This window comes from Phoxinus phoxinus, assembly GCF_949152265.1.
Source record: "Phoxinus phoxinus genome assembly, chromosome: 24".
NCBI lineage: Eukaryota > Metazoa > Chordata > Actinopteri > Cypriniformes > Leuciscidae > Phoxinus > Phoxinus phoxinus.
In genome coordinates this window covers 20,417,505-20,430,328 of record NC_136899.1, presented here as the reverse complement: position 1 = coordinate 20,430,328, position 12,824 = coordinate 20,417,505, and the positions used below count along the sequence as shown (strand labels likewise).

General features: G+C 38.6%; 1 protein-coding gene across 1 annotated transcript in view; it reads right to left on the bottom strand.

Moving 5' to 3' along the window:
* The window catches only part of apbb1ip (amyloid beta (A4) precursor protein-binding, family B, member 1 interacting protein), a 36,528-nt gene that overhangs the window by 8,954 nt on the left and 14,750 nt on the right, over positions 1–12,824 (bottom strand). Inside the window, exons 2-6 of the mRNA XM_079601731.1 lie at positions 9,714–9,773; positions 8,419–8,518; positions 7,360–7,610; positions 6,559–6,636; positions 1,993–2,152 (exon numbers count right to left, since the gene is read on the bottom strand). Of these exons, the coding sequence (XP_079457857.1) occupies positions 1,993–2,152; positions 6,559–6,636; positions 7,360–7,610; positions 8,419–8,518; positions 9,714–9,773 (649 nt within the window). The remainder of the gene's footprint in view (positions 1–1,992; positions 2,153–6,558; positions 6,637–7,359; positions 7,611–8,418; positions 8,519–9,713; positions 9,774–12,824) is intronic.

Genomic DNA, 12,824 nt, shown 5'->3' with positions numbered 1-12,824 from the left:
TAAACTGTAAAACTGTTTGCAATAACAAGCAGCAACAAGTTGGTTTAGGCCTTGTCCACACACATACGTTTTAGTTTGAAAACGCATCTTTTTCTCTCCGTTTTGGTCTTCCTGAGAAACACTTGAGACAGTGTTTTTGCCCGGATCTGGGCTGACACTATGTTGCTGTCTTAACAGATGTAATAATGACACCAGAAGCCAGACACATTCAATGTACAAGTGTGTCCACTCTTACATTAAAAATAAGGTGGATACTGTGTGTGTCAGCTGTTTAGATGTTCTCGCATCAGTACTTAGCTCATGATTATAAGTCACTCACAGTAGGAAACATCATCATGCGAGCATGATACTTCTCTAAAATTAACCTGGGTGTAACAAATTTCCAAAGATATTTAACATAGTTAAACATTGACTCTGTTTTGGAAATGTTTGTTTAGTTGCCTCACACTCTTTTACCTAGGCAACTTGTTTTTAAAGAGGAGGCACACCGCCCACAATATTAAGATTAGTGGTCAGCTGAATTTTTTTTTCTTTTTTTCTTCAGTTGCCTATATTCTTAAGCTATAATATTTGGCCCACACCACCCACCCATATGTTCGTAATTGCATTGAATGAGCATTTGTAGTGTACTTCAAATCTTAAAAGAATATTTTTAAAAACGGTACTTGCAAAAATTACGATACTGATAAAATAATAAAAAGGTTTACTTAAAGAGAGTACACATTCATGACTCTTAACTTTAAGTCAAATTGAAAGTTTAACTTTAAGTACATCAGTACATCAACAAAGTTAAATCGTTATGTTTTTAATTCATTTAAGTTTTTACTATTTTGAAGAATATGTGTAAACAAACAGTTGATGGGTCCCATTGACTCCTATAGTTTTTTTTGTTTCTCCCTATTAAGGATCCATAAACTGTTTGGTTACCCATATTATTCAAAATATCTTCTTTTGTGTTCAGCAGAAGAAAGAAATTCATGCAGGTTTGGAACAACTTCAGGGTGATAAAATTATGACAGAATTTTCATTTTTGGGTGAACTAACCCTTTAAGTGCAAACTAAATTATATTTGATGCCATTGCATGTTATTTACAATTAAATGAAAATGTGAAAATGTTTGTATATATTTAAATAATATCAAATAAGACTCTACAGTTAAAATTATAATCAAGTACTTTACATGTGGTTTAGTATGTTAGTCAGTACATCCAAAATAAGTGTAAAGCATGCTTACTTAAAGCATGACAAAAAGATTATTAAAACATACTGATTTAAAAGGACTTTAAAATAAAACTTTTAATTTGAAAATATTACAAAGTGCACTTGTTAAGTGTATTAATAAACATAGTCATGAAAGTGTACACTCTTTATTTCAATAGTATATCTCCAAGTACAGTATTTCAAATATATATTATACGGTTTGGAGTACGATATTCAGTAAAATTAAGTGCACTTCTTTTTCATAAGGGAAACAAATGAAATAGCAATAGCCAGAAAAATCCAGTCTCTTTAAGTCTATTCATCTAAAATTTGGCAACCAGACAGCACACATAATGGCTGTAGATGAAGCCTCACAGCAGATGGGGAAAGAGTAAAGGGGGATTTCGATCATAAGGACTGTATTTCCTCATGATAGGGTGGTTGAGTGACAGTGTCTGGGACAGTAAATTAAACCCACCTGTCGTTTGGTGTGTGAGAGTGAATGTGTATGGTGGTACGTCAGCTTTGTACTGTGAGCTCACTGGAGCCTGCCTGTCAGCACGCCAATGAGAACACACTTCATCATCTTCGCAAGATCCAATCCTATAAAGCTGATGACGACTGAATGGACATGCGTGTGTGTGTGTGTGTGTGTGTGTGTGTGTGTGTGTGTGTGTGTGTGTGTGTGTGTGTGTGTGTGTGTGTGTGTGTGTGTGTGTGTGTGTGTGTGTGTGTGTGTGTGTGTGTGTGTGTGTGTGTGTGTGTGTGTGTGTGTGTGTGGATAATACTCACCAGTCTGTAAGTCAGGGTTGGTCTCGCACACACACCAGTCCACATTGCAGTCACAGTGTGTCTTCTCAAACAGGTTGTCCATCACCTCTCTGACTGTTTGTCTCTCATCCACCATCAGAGTCTTTGAGCTGCCATCCATAATCTCCACTTTCACGACCAGCTATCACAACAAATGATAAATCCCAAGGTTAAACTCAATTAACAGGATAGCATGATTTACGATCATTAGCATGATCAGTGTAACAAATCATCCAATTTAAGTAAGCAGTTCTTGTCCAGAATATTCTGCAAAGTGGACCAAAGTTGAACTTCTGGCTTAACAATCTAGTTGAAGCCTGGTGGGAACATCAGCATAATCACATGCTGGTGACAAGCCATGCTTGTGTTTTCAATATGGTCTATGCACAGATGTTTGGAAGACAGAGATATGAATGGTCTTATAGACAGATACGCTCTGATAATGGCATGTGAACTGCAGAAAGACATCCTTGAATATCAGCAATCATGCTAAAAGCAGTTAAGCTCATTCTAAAGTCTCACACTGTTGCAGTTATAGTTGCAACTTTAAATCCGTTCTTGTTGTAACCATTATTACAACATATTGGTGTGAGTCAGTGCACTTTGAGCACTTTAAGCAACCAACTTTATCACTCAGCTGTGACAATAAGTCAGTGTGGGTCATGTAGCCTACAACCACTTTTTATAGCAGGCTGACCCATGACACACTATTTATTTTTTTACAATCTATTAAGAAGAAAGCATCTGACAGCTTATTGTAAAAAAAAAAAAAAAAAAAAGTATATCTATGTGTAAACAATTATTGTGCAAAGCTTGTTTTTTTTATTGCTGAAGAGGCCATTTAGGCTTCATAAGATTCAGATGTTTATCCTAATATTCCTTATAAGACATAAAAATAGACACATATTTTGCAGTCATTGACTTATACTACGATTCTAACAACAATTTGGACAGTTATGTCCAAATACACTTCAAACAACAATTTTTTAACAACAATTAGAACAGTTTGAGTCAAGGTCGAGAGTAGATTGAGTTAGAGACATTAAGAGGGTTGAGCAAAAGTTAAGACAGAGACCTGAAGAAAGTCGAGTCCAAATCAAGATCTAGACCTGAAGGGTTTGAGTCAGAGTGAAGAACAAGACCTGAAGAGGGTAAATTCCGAGTCAAGACAGAGATTAGAAGATGGTTAAATTCCCTGTAAAGGCAATTCTAAAAAAAAAAAGTGTTCCGGATTTTTTGGCCGGGGCTAAAACGGGGGCTCGATGGCGCATTGGAGCCCCTGAGCCCCTGGACACGCCCCTACTTGATGACGCACTGAAGCCACCGAGGCTGGCCCCTCCCCTAACAATATAAATAGAGCACATTCACATCAGTTTGCCGCTCAATCGCGAGTTACTGTCAGTACTATTAGTTACTACAGCCTACAGTTTGCTAGCTAGCTATGCCTTCGTCACGGAAATGCGTACTACCTGGATGCGATCACGTACAAAACAGATCGGTATCCTTATTTAAATTTCCGAAAAACGATCACATCAAGAAGAGGTGGATTCATTTTGTGAAGAGCCACCTTGATGGAGAGCTGAGGATCGCCGCCAAAACCCGGCTCTGTAGTGATAATTTTACACGGGATAGTTTTATAAACTTTAGTCAGAGACAACTGGTATTCACTGATAATCCGCTGTTACTGGTGAATGGGGCCGAACCGACTATCTTCCGCCTCGGCCTTCATCCTCCCGTCGCGCCGACAACTGTGCCATCATCGGCAGTGCGTGCCCACCAATGAGTGTAAGTTGCTGCGCAGCCAGCAGAAACGCCCCCAGCGTTTGAGAGCAGAGACTACTGCTCATTTTTTCAAGAATTTGATAGCTTATTTTTTGTACTTGCTTTTTTATCATTCAAATTTGGCTGAGTGGCTAATAAAACATTTTTCTGTGGTGTGACAAACTCAGAACACATACTTTATTTTGACTTTACAGGGACTTTAAGTTAGAATCAAGACCAAGACCTGAAGAGGGTCGAGTCCAAGTCAAGACAGAGACCAAAAGTGGGTCGAATCCGAGTCAAGACGAAGAAGTTAAATTAATTGAGTCCTAATCAATACAGAGACCAGAAGAATGTTGAGTCCAAGTCAAGATAGAGACCTGAAGAGGGTTGAATCCGAGTCAAGACCGAGAAGTGAAAAATAATTGAGTCCAAGTCAATAAACAGACCAGAAGAAAGTCAAGTCCAAGTCAAAACAGAGACTTGAAAAGGGTTGAGTCCAAGTCAATACAGAGACCAGAAGAGGGTCGAGTCCGAGTCAAAACAGAGTCTTGAAAAGGGTTGAGTCCAAGTCAATACAGAGACCAGAAGAGGGTTGAGTCCGAGTCAAGACCGAAACCTGAAGTAGGTTGATTCCAAGTCAAGAGAGTGGGCAGTTGCATAAACTGCTTAGACTAGTCTTACAAGTTAGGCATCTAATTTTTTTCTTCAAGACTGGTCATAACTTTTTTTAAGTCAGTTACATAAAAAGGTAGATTGGTCTACCTAATTTGAATCCCAAAAGTAAGACTGATTTGCCCTAACTAATTGCTTGTAGGTCAGACTAGTTCTTAAGACACAGTCTTCACTTATCAGCTAAGTTTATGCAACTGGCCCCTGAAGAGGGTTGAGTCAGAATCACAACCAGGCTTGGTTCTATTGGGGTGCTAGAGGGTGCTAAGCACCCTCAAATGTAAGCAAGAGCACCTTCAGTTAATACTGTAATAATATATTGGTGAACCAGATTTGGCAAACGCTCTTGTGCATATTTGTGTTTGTGCTCTGGAGAACATGAAATGTATCTATTTACAGTTTGTTTTTGCTGCGATGAGCAATGTAGCCCATCACAGAAATAGTTGTTGATCTCTTGAATGCAATGGCCAATGAGAGGTCTTTAAGTTAGCCAGAATCCACTCACCGCTCATAACGTCAGAGTTTTTATTAAATGCTTTGTTATGCAGGCTCGCTAAACTTCTCATCAACAAACAAAATGTAGACACGATGTAAGTAAGAGATTTAATGGTGTTTTATTAACAAAGTTCGGGAGGAGCACGTTCAGATAATTAACATGAGTGGAGAGCACTCAGCAATCAACGGTAAGAGGTGTATATAGAGATTCAGCAGTCTCACCTCAATCCATTGATAGTTTAGCAGCATCCCTCCACCACCCCTTCTCCACACTTATAGCCCTAACTATTTACATACGGGGGGAGTACTCTGGGTTCGGGCCGAACTCCGAGCTCGGAGCCCTCCCCCGGACAGCACGCCAAATACGCATTAAACTTTACTCCCTCTAATTGTATGTAAGTGTGAACTCGTGAATTGTGCAGCTTCATTGATTATAAAAGAGTTCTCTTGATAGTAGACTTTAGCAAATCTGAATACAGTTTGAGACCTTGTTGATATCTCCTTTCAAATGAATTAGACAATTGTGGTACTATGGTATGGGTTAGGGTTAGTGTTTCTCCTTTTCTCAGGAGAAACCTCTGAGAAGTATTTGACCTCAGTGAAAGTCTCTACCTATTCTTATTGATGTCTAGAATGTCGTGGGATTTTTCTTAAAGGATTAGTTCACTTCAAAATAAAAATTTCCAGATAATTTACTCAGCCCCACGTCATCCAATATTTTCATGTCTTTCTTTGTTTAGTCGGAAAGAGGTTCTTGAGGAAAAACATTCCAGGATTTTTCTCCATGTAGTGGACTGCAATGGGGTACAGCGGTTTGAAGGTCCAATTTGCAGTTTCAATGCAGCTTCACGATTCTATATGATCCCAGCCGAGGAAAAATTGTCTTATCTAGCGAAGTGATAGGTCATTTTCTAAATATATATATACTTTTTAACCACAAATGCTCGTCTTGCACTTCCTCTGTGATGCGCCACACATTATGTAATCACGTCGAATTTTATTTTAAGTACATGTTTATTTCTCTTTAGAAAATTACAGATCGTTTCGCTAGATCAGACCCTTATCGTGGCTGGGATCGTGTAGAGCCCTTTGAAGCTGCATTGAAACTGCAATTTGGACCTTCAAACCATTGTACCCCATTGGAGTCCACTGTATAGAGAAAAATCTTGGAATGTTTTCCTCAAAATCCGTCATTTCTTTTCGACTGAAGAAAGAAAGACATGAACATCTTGGATGACGTGGGGGTGAGTGAACTAATCCTCTAAGGGATGTTCTTTTGGGCTTACATGAGGTTGTGCATGAACAAATGTCTGAACAAGCGTGCAGCAGATCTCCGGCATGTTTTAGACTGCCATGATCTCATTGACATTGATCTGTTTTAGAAATAGATCAATGTGGTGGATGTCTACTCACCCAGACCACCTAACACAGCCAGACATACCGCACAGCATTGAACGATGCCATGAAAAGCACCTATATTTTTGCAGTTAAATGACTCACATTCTTGATAAAGGGATTTAAAAGTCTCCAGCTGTTTTAGAAATGCACTTAATAATATTCTTAAAACCATTGAAGTGCATTCAAGATTAAAAAATAATAATAAAACCGACGACTGCATACCTTTTTCACTTTGGCCTCCTTTAACTTCTCCAAAGCAAGCTTGATTTTATCTGCTTTGATCTGTTCCTCTTGTTCTTCCTGGGGGGATATAAAATGATAATTACCTAACAGACATAAATATACATGTCAATGTGGCGTCAAAAGGCTCTACATATGGGAAATGCAGGGCTTACTCTGATTCTACAGATTAAATCTAAAAATGACAAAAGTAAGAGAGTATTGTGCATCTTAACTGAAATGGAACTTCATAAACGACTCATTTAGAACGCTCCTCGTAATAGCATGTTGCAAGGCATTCTAGGATTCAAATAAGAATGTACACAATTGTAGCTGAGAAGACAATAGAATTATTCTCCCCAACTTGTTAAACAGCCTTTGCATCGGGTGTCTGTAATGCTTTAATGTGCTTGCTGGGTTTGCATCTCACTTAAGGTTGTGAAACAGAGCTGATCTACATTAGAAAGCCGTCTCCTGTTGTACATTCCGTCAAGCACTGGGCTAGACATAAAATAACATTCAGTGAATATCCGGCTGAGCCTAACATTGTAATCATGAGGGTAATTACATTCTATGGTGGGGTTTTTTTACATGCAGAGGAGAGATGGATATTGTAGACATTCATAGGTTTCATACTTCATAAAGTTAATGCAGTTTTACAGCGTTGGCTGCACTTAAATTCCATTATATCTGTTCACATCTGTTGTTTGGCTTGGTTTTAAAATAAACCCTGTAACCTTCAGCCAAGGATGTGTTAACCACATGAGGCCTGTGGGTGTGCGGACCATTCAGAATGATACTTACTTTTGATGGTTTAGAGGCGGGTAGTGGGGGCGGAGCTGCAATGGAGTTGGAGGAAGTTGCAGGTTTTGAGGTGTCAGTTGATGCTGGAAGGCCAAAGTTACTCTGAGGCTGTATGGGTATTGGGGCAAATGGAGCTGACCCCTTTGACGTATCTCTGTCTGTGGCAAACTTTTCCTCCGTGGCACTGATATCTGCCACCAGGTCAGCCATCAAGGCATCTAAGTCATTGTCTTCCATCTCATGCAGCGATGCTTTAGAGAAACATGTAGGGTAACAATGTGAAACAAAAAATCACATACAGAGCACCCAAAGATGGGGGAGAAATTACAATCCTATCTACAGTAACTACAGTACAGTAATTGCGAGATGGCAATTTCGTATGAATTTGTATGATGTGATTTGTACGTAAAAAAAAAAAAAAGCAAGCATGAAGGTCCACCCCAAACCATAACTTCATATCAGTGATCCTAAACTAGTACCCCCAATCCAAGATTAATGCATCACAATAATAATTACATATTCATGCCTAATTTAATTTAATCTAAATTAACTTGCTTTATTCAACTGAACATCACTGAACAAACATAATTTATACCAACAAAACAAATGTATGGGTTAAATCAGGTAGAAATAGAAATAGTTTTTTAATAGCAGGTAAAAATTGCAGGCTGCCACTTTGTGTATTTGTAGTGTATTTACAGTTAATCTTCTTGTGCTAAGAACAATTGTGTTTTTTTCTCTGTAAAGATATATCATTGTGCTTTTTGTTTTGCCTATAACAGAGTTGAACTTTTGAGCTTGATGAGGTCAATAAGTGGGTTATTCAGGATTTGATTGCAAACATAATAACATAGAGAAACATTCTCCACTTCACAGCCCTACTGTATCTGTGCACCTTTGAGCTGCCCTCAGACATAGTTTTAAGCAATTTTATGGTTAATTAATCGCTTATTTTCTCACAAATATTTCAACACAGTGGATGAATTGAGACTTTCAGGTGAAATAACGTGGTAAGAAAGCAGACACTGGTGAAAAATATTAGGTTGAAATATTGTTTACCGTTAAAATCCGTAAAACCAATGGAAAAGTTCATTTCCTGGGGGGCAGGAATGGAGGCAGGTTTAGGCAAAGGTGCAGACTCTGCTTCTTCTCCCAAACTCTGTGAAAAGACAAATGAGGAACAAGACAAATGATAGAAAACAAATATGGAAGCTATTTTTGAAATAACAGAAATAACAGCAAATCAACTGTCATTATTAGCATGTAGCCTATATGTGACATGCAGATTTTGGAGATGTGTCACTAGATATGCGTGGCCTGGTTGCTAATCTTTACAGACTTTACATTCCATCAGTAAAAGCAGAGTGTGAAGGTTGAATTGGCAGAGGAATAGCACAGCTGAGCTGTCCATAAAATATTGCAATCCACACAACATCATGGATACATGTCCGATTTCATAAGAGGACACATTTTGTTGGTATGCATCTCTCTGGCTCATCTGTGACCAGGACAACAATTCTTTGGTGTATCGAGAGCTATAGTATCCAGAGTAATGTGGATAGTATCCACCAAGTACGAACTACATCCAACAGGAGTAGCTGTCAATGCAAGAGGAAGCTGTCTGAAAGGGATGGTGTCCAGGTACTAACCTGGGTTATATTTAAAAAACATTAAACCACAGCTAACCAACTCACTGCAGAATTAAATGTATAAACATGAAAGTGAAGTTGAACATCTCCCATGGCCCCCACGGTTACCAGATCTACATATTTTTTAGCAACTTGAGGGTATTTTGGAGGAGAAAAAAAAAAACATTTTCATCCACCAGCATCACATAATGATCCGGCCACTGTTCTGGAAGCGGAATGGCTCAAAATCCCTCTGGCCACTGAGCTGGACATGTATCTGTCATTCCCAAGACAAACTGAGGCTGTATTGGTGTTTCAGTTTCACTGTCCAACCCCTGTACATATCAGTGTTAATACTGTATGTGTTGTGTTCCCTATTTTGTGTTCAAATTATTTGCAGCTGCTGGCTCACACATCAGTTATATTGCATGAAGAGAAAATATGCTCATTTCAAAGTCATCACATCTCATTACTGGAACTGAATAAAAATGACCATTGCCATTGTTTGAATGGGAGATAACTTTTGTCTTCTGTTGTAGTGAGCATAAACAAAAAATTAAAATTTGGGGAAAGCTTCATGTTAGAAATTTTACTATTTATGAAGCTATTTCCATATTTTATCAGTATTAATATTATTATTTTGCTTCTGCTTTAAGAAACACATAAATGCACACATGGCACTGATTAGCTAGGTTGTCTGTCGAGACGTATCCATAGGAAACTTACCTGCGTTAGGAGATCCATCTCCTGCAGCATGTCGCTGAACATGGCATCAATGTCGTCCATCTGAAACAGAAATAGTTGGGCAATGAGAATTTAACATCTTTAGAACAAGTCATGCAACAGGATTGGGAAAAACTGTTTAAAGACTGTGAATAATGTAACTGAAGCACAGAAACCAAACACATTCATTAAATGAAAATACAAATAAATGTTCACTATGATTTCATTTATTATTTATTTATTATTTATTACCATGTCCATATATAATACTTTCTGGAATAATAAATTCTGTTTGGTCAATTGACCCTTTCGGTAACGCTTTAGATTACAGCCCGGAAAGTACTGCGTAATTACAATGAAATTACAGTGTAACTTTCGGTAATTACAGTGTACCTATAAAGTACTTATGTGTAAGTATAGGGGAACAATATGTAAAGTCTTGGGAATAAAGGGGTAACAACCAGGAAAATACTGCGTAATTAAAACTAAATTACAGTGTAACTTTCGGTAATTACAGTGTACTTATAAAGTACGTACGTGTAATTATATAGGGGAACAATGTAAAGTTTTGGAATAAAGGGGTAACAACCAGAAAAAAAAAAAATGTATTTAGGCAAATTATTTATACTGTAAGTATTTTAGAACTACGGGGTACTTATACTATAATACAATCTTACTTTTGGGAGCAATTTAGCGAGTAGGCTACATACACCTTTTTGTAATAATAGTGTATACAAATACAAGGCTTTTTTCAAATTACGGGGTAGCCTATATATCAGTGCATTTATAAAGTAGGCTAATTTGTTTTTATTGCAAAGGTGCACTGATTAAGTTGTTTCAAGGCAAGTAAAACTACAACTTTTTTTTTTTTTTTTTTATGCTGGGGAAATATCTGTTTCTTGTAGTTACAGGGTAAGTATGACATTGCGGGCCGTAAATTAAAGTGGTGCTTCTTACCCTCTTGTTTCTTGTAGTTACAGTGTAAGTATGACATTGCGGGCCGTAAATTAAAGTGGTGCTTCTTACCCTCTTGTTTCATGTAGTTACAGGGTAAGTACAATAAAAACACATGTAAACACACAATCTGATATCACTTGGAAAACTTTATTTGAAAAACAACTTATTTCAAAAAAGGACTTTATTCCTTTTTTAAAATCAACTTTTCATTTCAAATACTAAAGTCCTGACAGAAAGTATAAATTTTTGCATGGCTTCCTACTTCCTCCTCCTCCTCTTGTTCCTCTTCTTCTTTTTCTATCATTACACTGATTAGCCTAATCTTAAGAATGAGTCTTTTGCTATTCTGTATTATGTATTAAAAGAAAATAGGCTACAGTACACCCAGAAATGTTCTCGTAATTTACTCATCTTTTCGCTACCGACCAACTGTCACCAGCGTCCAGCGAGTGCATGAGAGTCGGCTTGGCTTCGTGTTTGGTGAAGCTTCACGCGTTCATTACGTTCTCGCGGGAGTTAGATGTGAAACTCGCGCGAGAACTGCCATCTCTGTTCTTCTGTATTGTTTGTTTTTCATTATTATTATGTGTTATTGTTTGTATTTTGTTGTGAGCATTAATAAAAAATAAAAAAATAAAAAAATCGACATTCGGTTTCTCGGCGCGCTTACGTCACGCGTGTCAAGCGTGAACTCAACCCTCTCATGCACGCGCAAGTGACAGTTGGTCGGAACGGAAGCGATAGTCTTTAAAATGTTTAAATATTTGGTATTTTTCTTACAAACACTTATCGTCTAACTTCAGAAGACATTGATTCATCCATTGGGGTCGTATGGATTACTTTAGTTATTGCTGTATGTGCTGTTTGATGTCAACTTTTAGGAACACATGGGCTTGCATTATGCATTCACAGAGATTATATATTTTTCTAAAAAAAAAAAATTGTGTTAATCTGAAGAAGGAAATTCATATACATCTCGGATGACATGAGGGTAAAAGATGAGTAAATGGTGAGGACATTTCTGTACTGTATTTTCTTTCAACACATAATACAGAATAGCAAGAGACATGGGATTCCTTCTTAAGATTTATCAGTGGAAAGAAAGAAGAAGAGGAACAAGAGGAGGAGGAAACCAAGCAAGAGAAAGTGTTGTAAATCCGTTTTAAAATAAGTTGTTTTTCAAATAAAGTTTTCCAAGTGATATCAGATTGTGTGTTTACATGTGTTTTTATTGTACTTACCCTGTAACTACATGAAACAAGAGGGTAAGAAGCACCACTTTAATTTACGGCCCGCAATGTCATACGTACCCTGTAACTACAAGAAACGTCTCAGGTTACAACTGTAACCTATGTTCCCTGAGAACAGGGAACGAGACAATACGTCATCGACGCTTTGGGGAACGCCTCAGGCGTGACAGGTGTCTGAAATCACAATCAAATCACGGCAATCACATTGACCGGCGACAGCCCGTGAATCATTAATGTGAATGATTAACGTGCGACCTGGAAGTATATAAGGGCGCCTTGCAAACATGACAAATCATCCTTCGTCTGAAGGGACTGTTTGGTAGGCAGGCCCCGAGGCATGGCAGGGAGACGTATTGTCTCGTTCCCTGTTCTCAGGGAACATAGGTTACAGTTGTAACCTGAGACGTTCCCTTTCGAAGGGAACTCGACAATACGTCATCGACGCTTTGGGGAACGAAATACCCACTCCGCCATGCTGAGGGGAGTGCATGCCAGGAGGCAGTGACAACTGTCAGAACCAGCAAATTCAAATGAAATGCAAGAACCACTCACCCTCAGGTCACACTGGGCTGTCAGTGACAGCATTCCCTACGGTCATAGCCCAAGCTATAAGCCTAACAGGAGGCCCTCCAAAACGATGTTTTACCAGAGGCCTACCTAGGCCTGCTCAAAGGCCTAGGACCACAACTTCAATTTTAGAAGGGGTCCCTTCTAGGGAATGTGGCTAGGGAACCCGAGGGAACCCCAGCCAGTCACTATTCGGGGAAACTACCACCCGAAATGCCACCAGGACGGCCCGACCTGGTGTCACTAAGTCGGACACTTCAGTCTGGCCAACTTCCTGTCTGTCCGGAGACAGAGCCTCTGGACATTTGCCTTAGGTAAGGCATCCAAACCAAGGGACTGC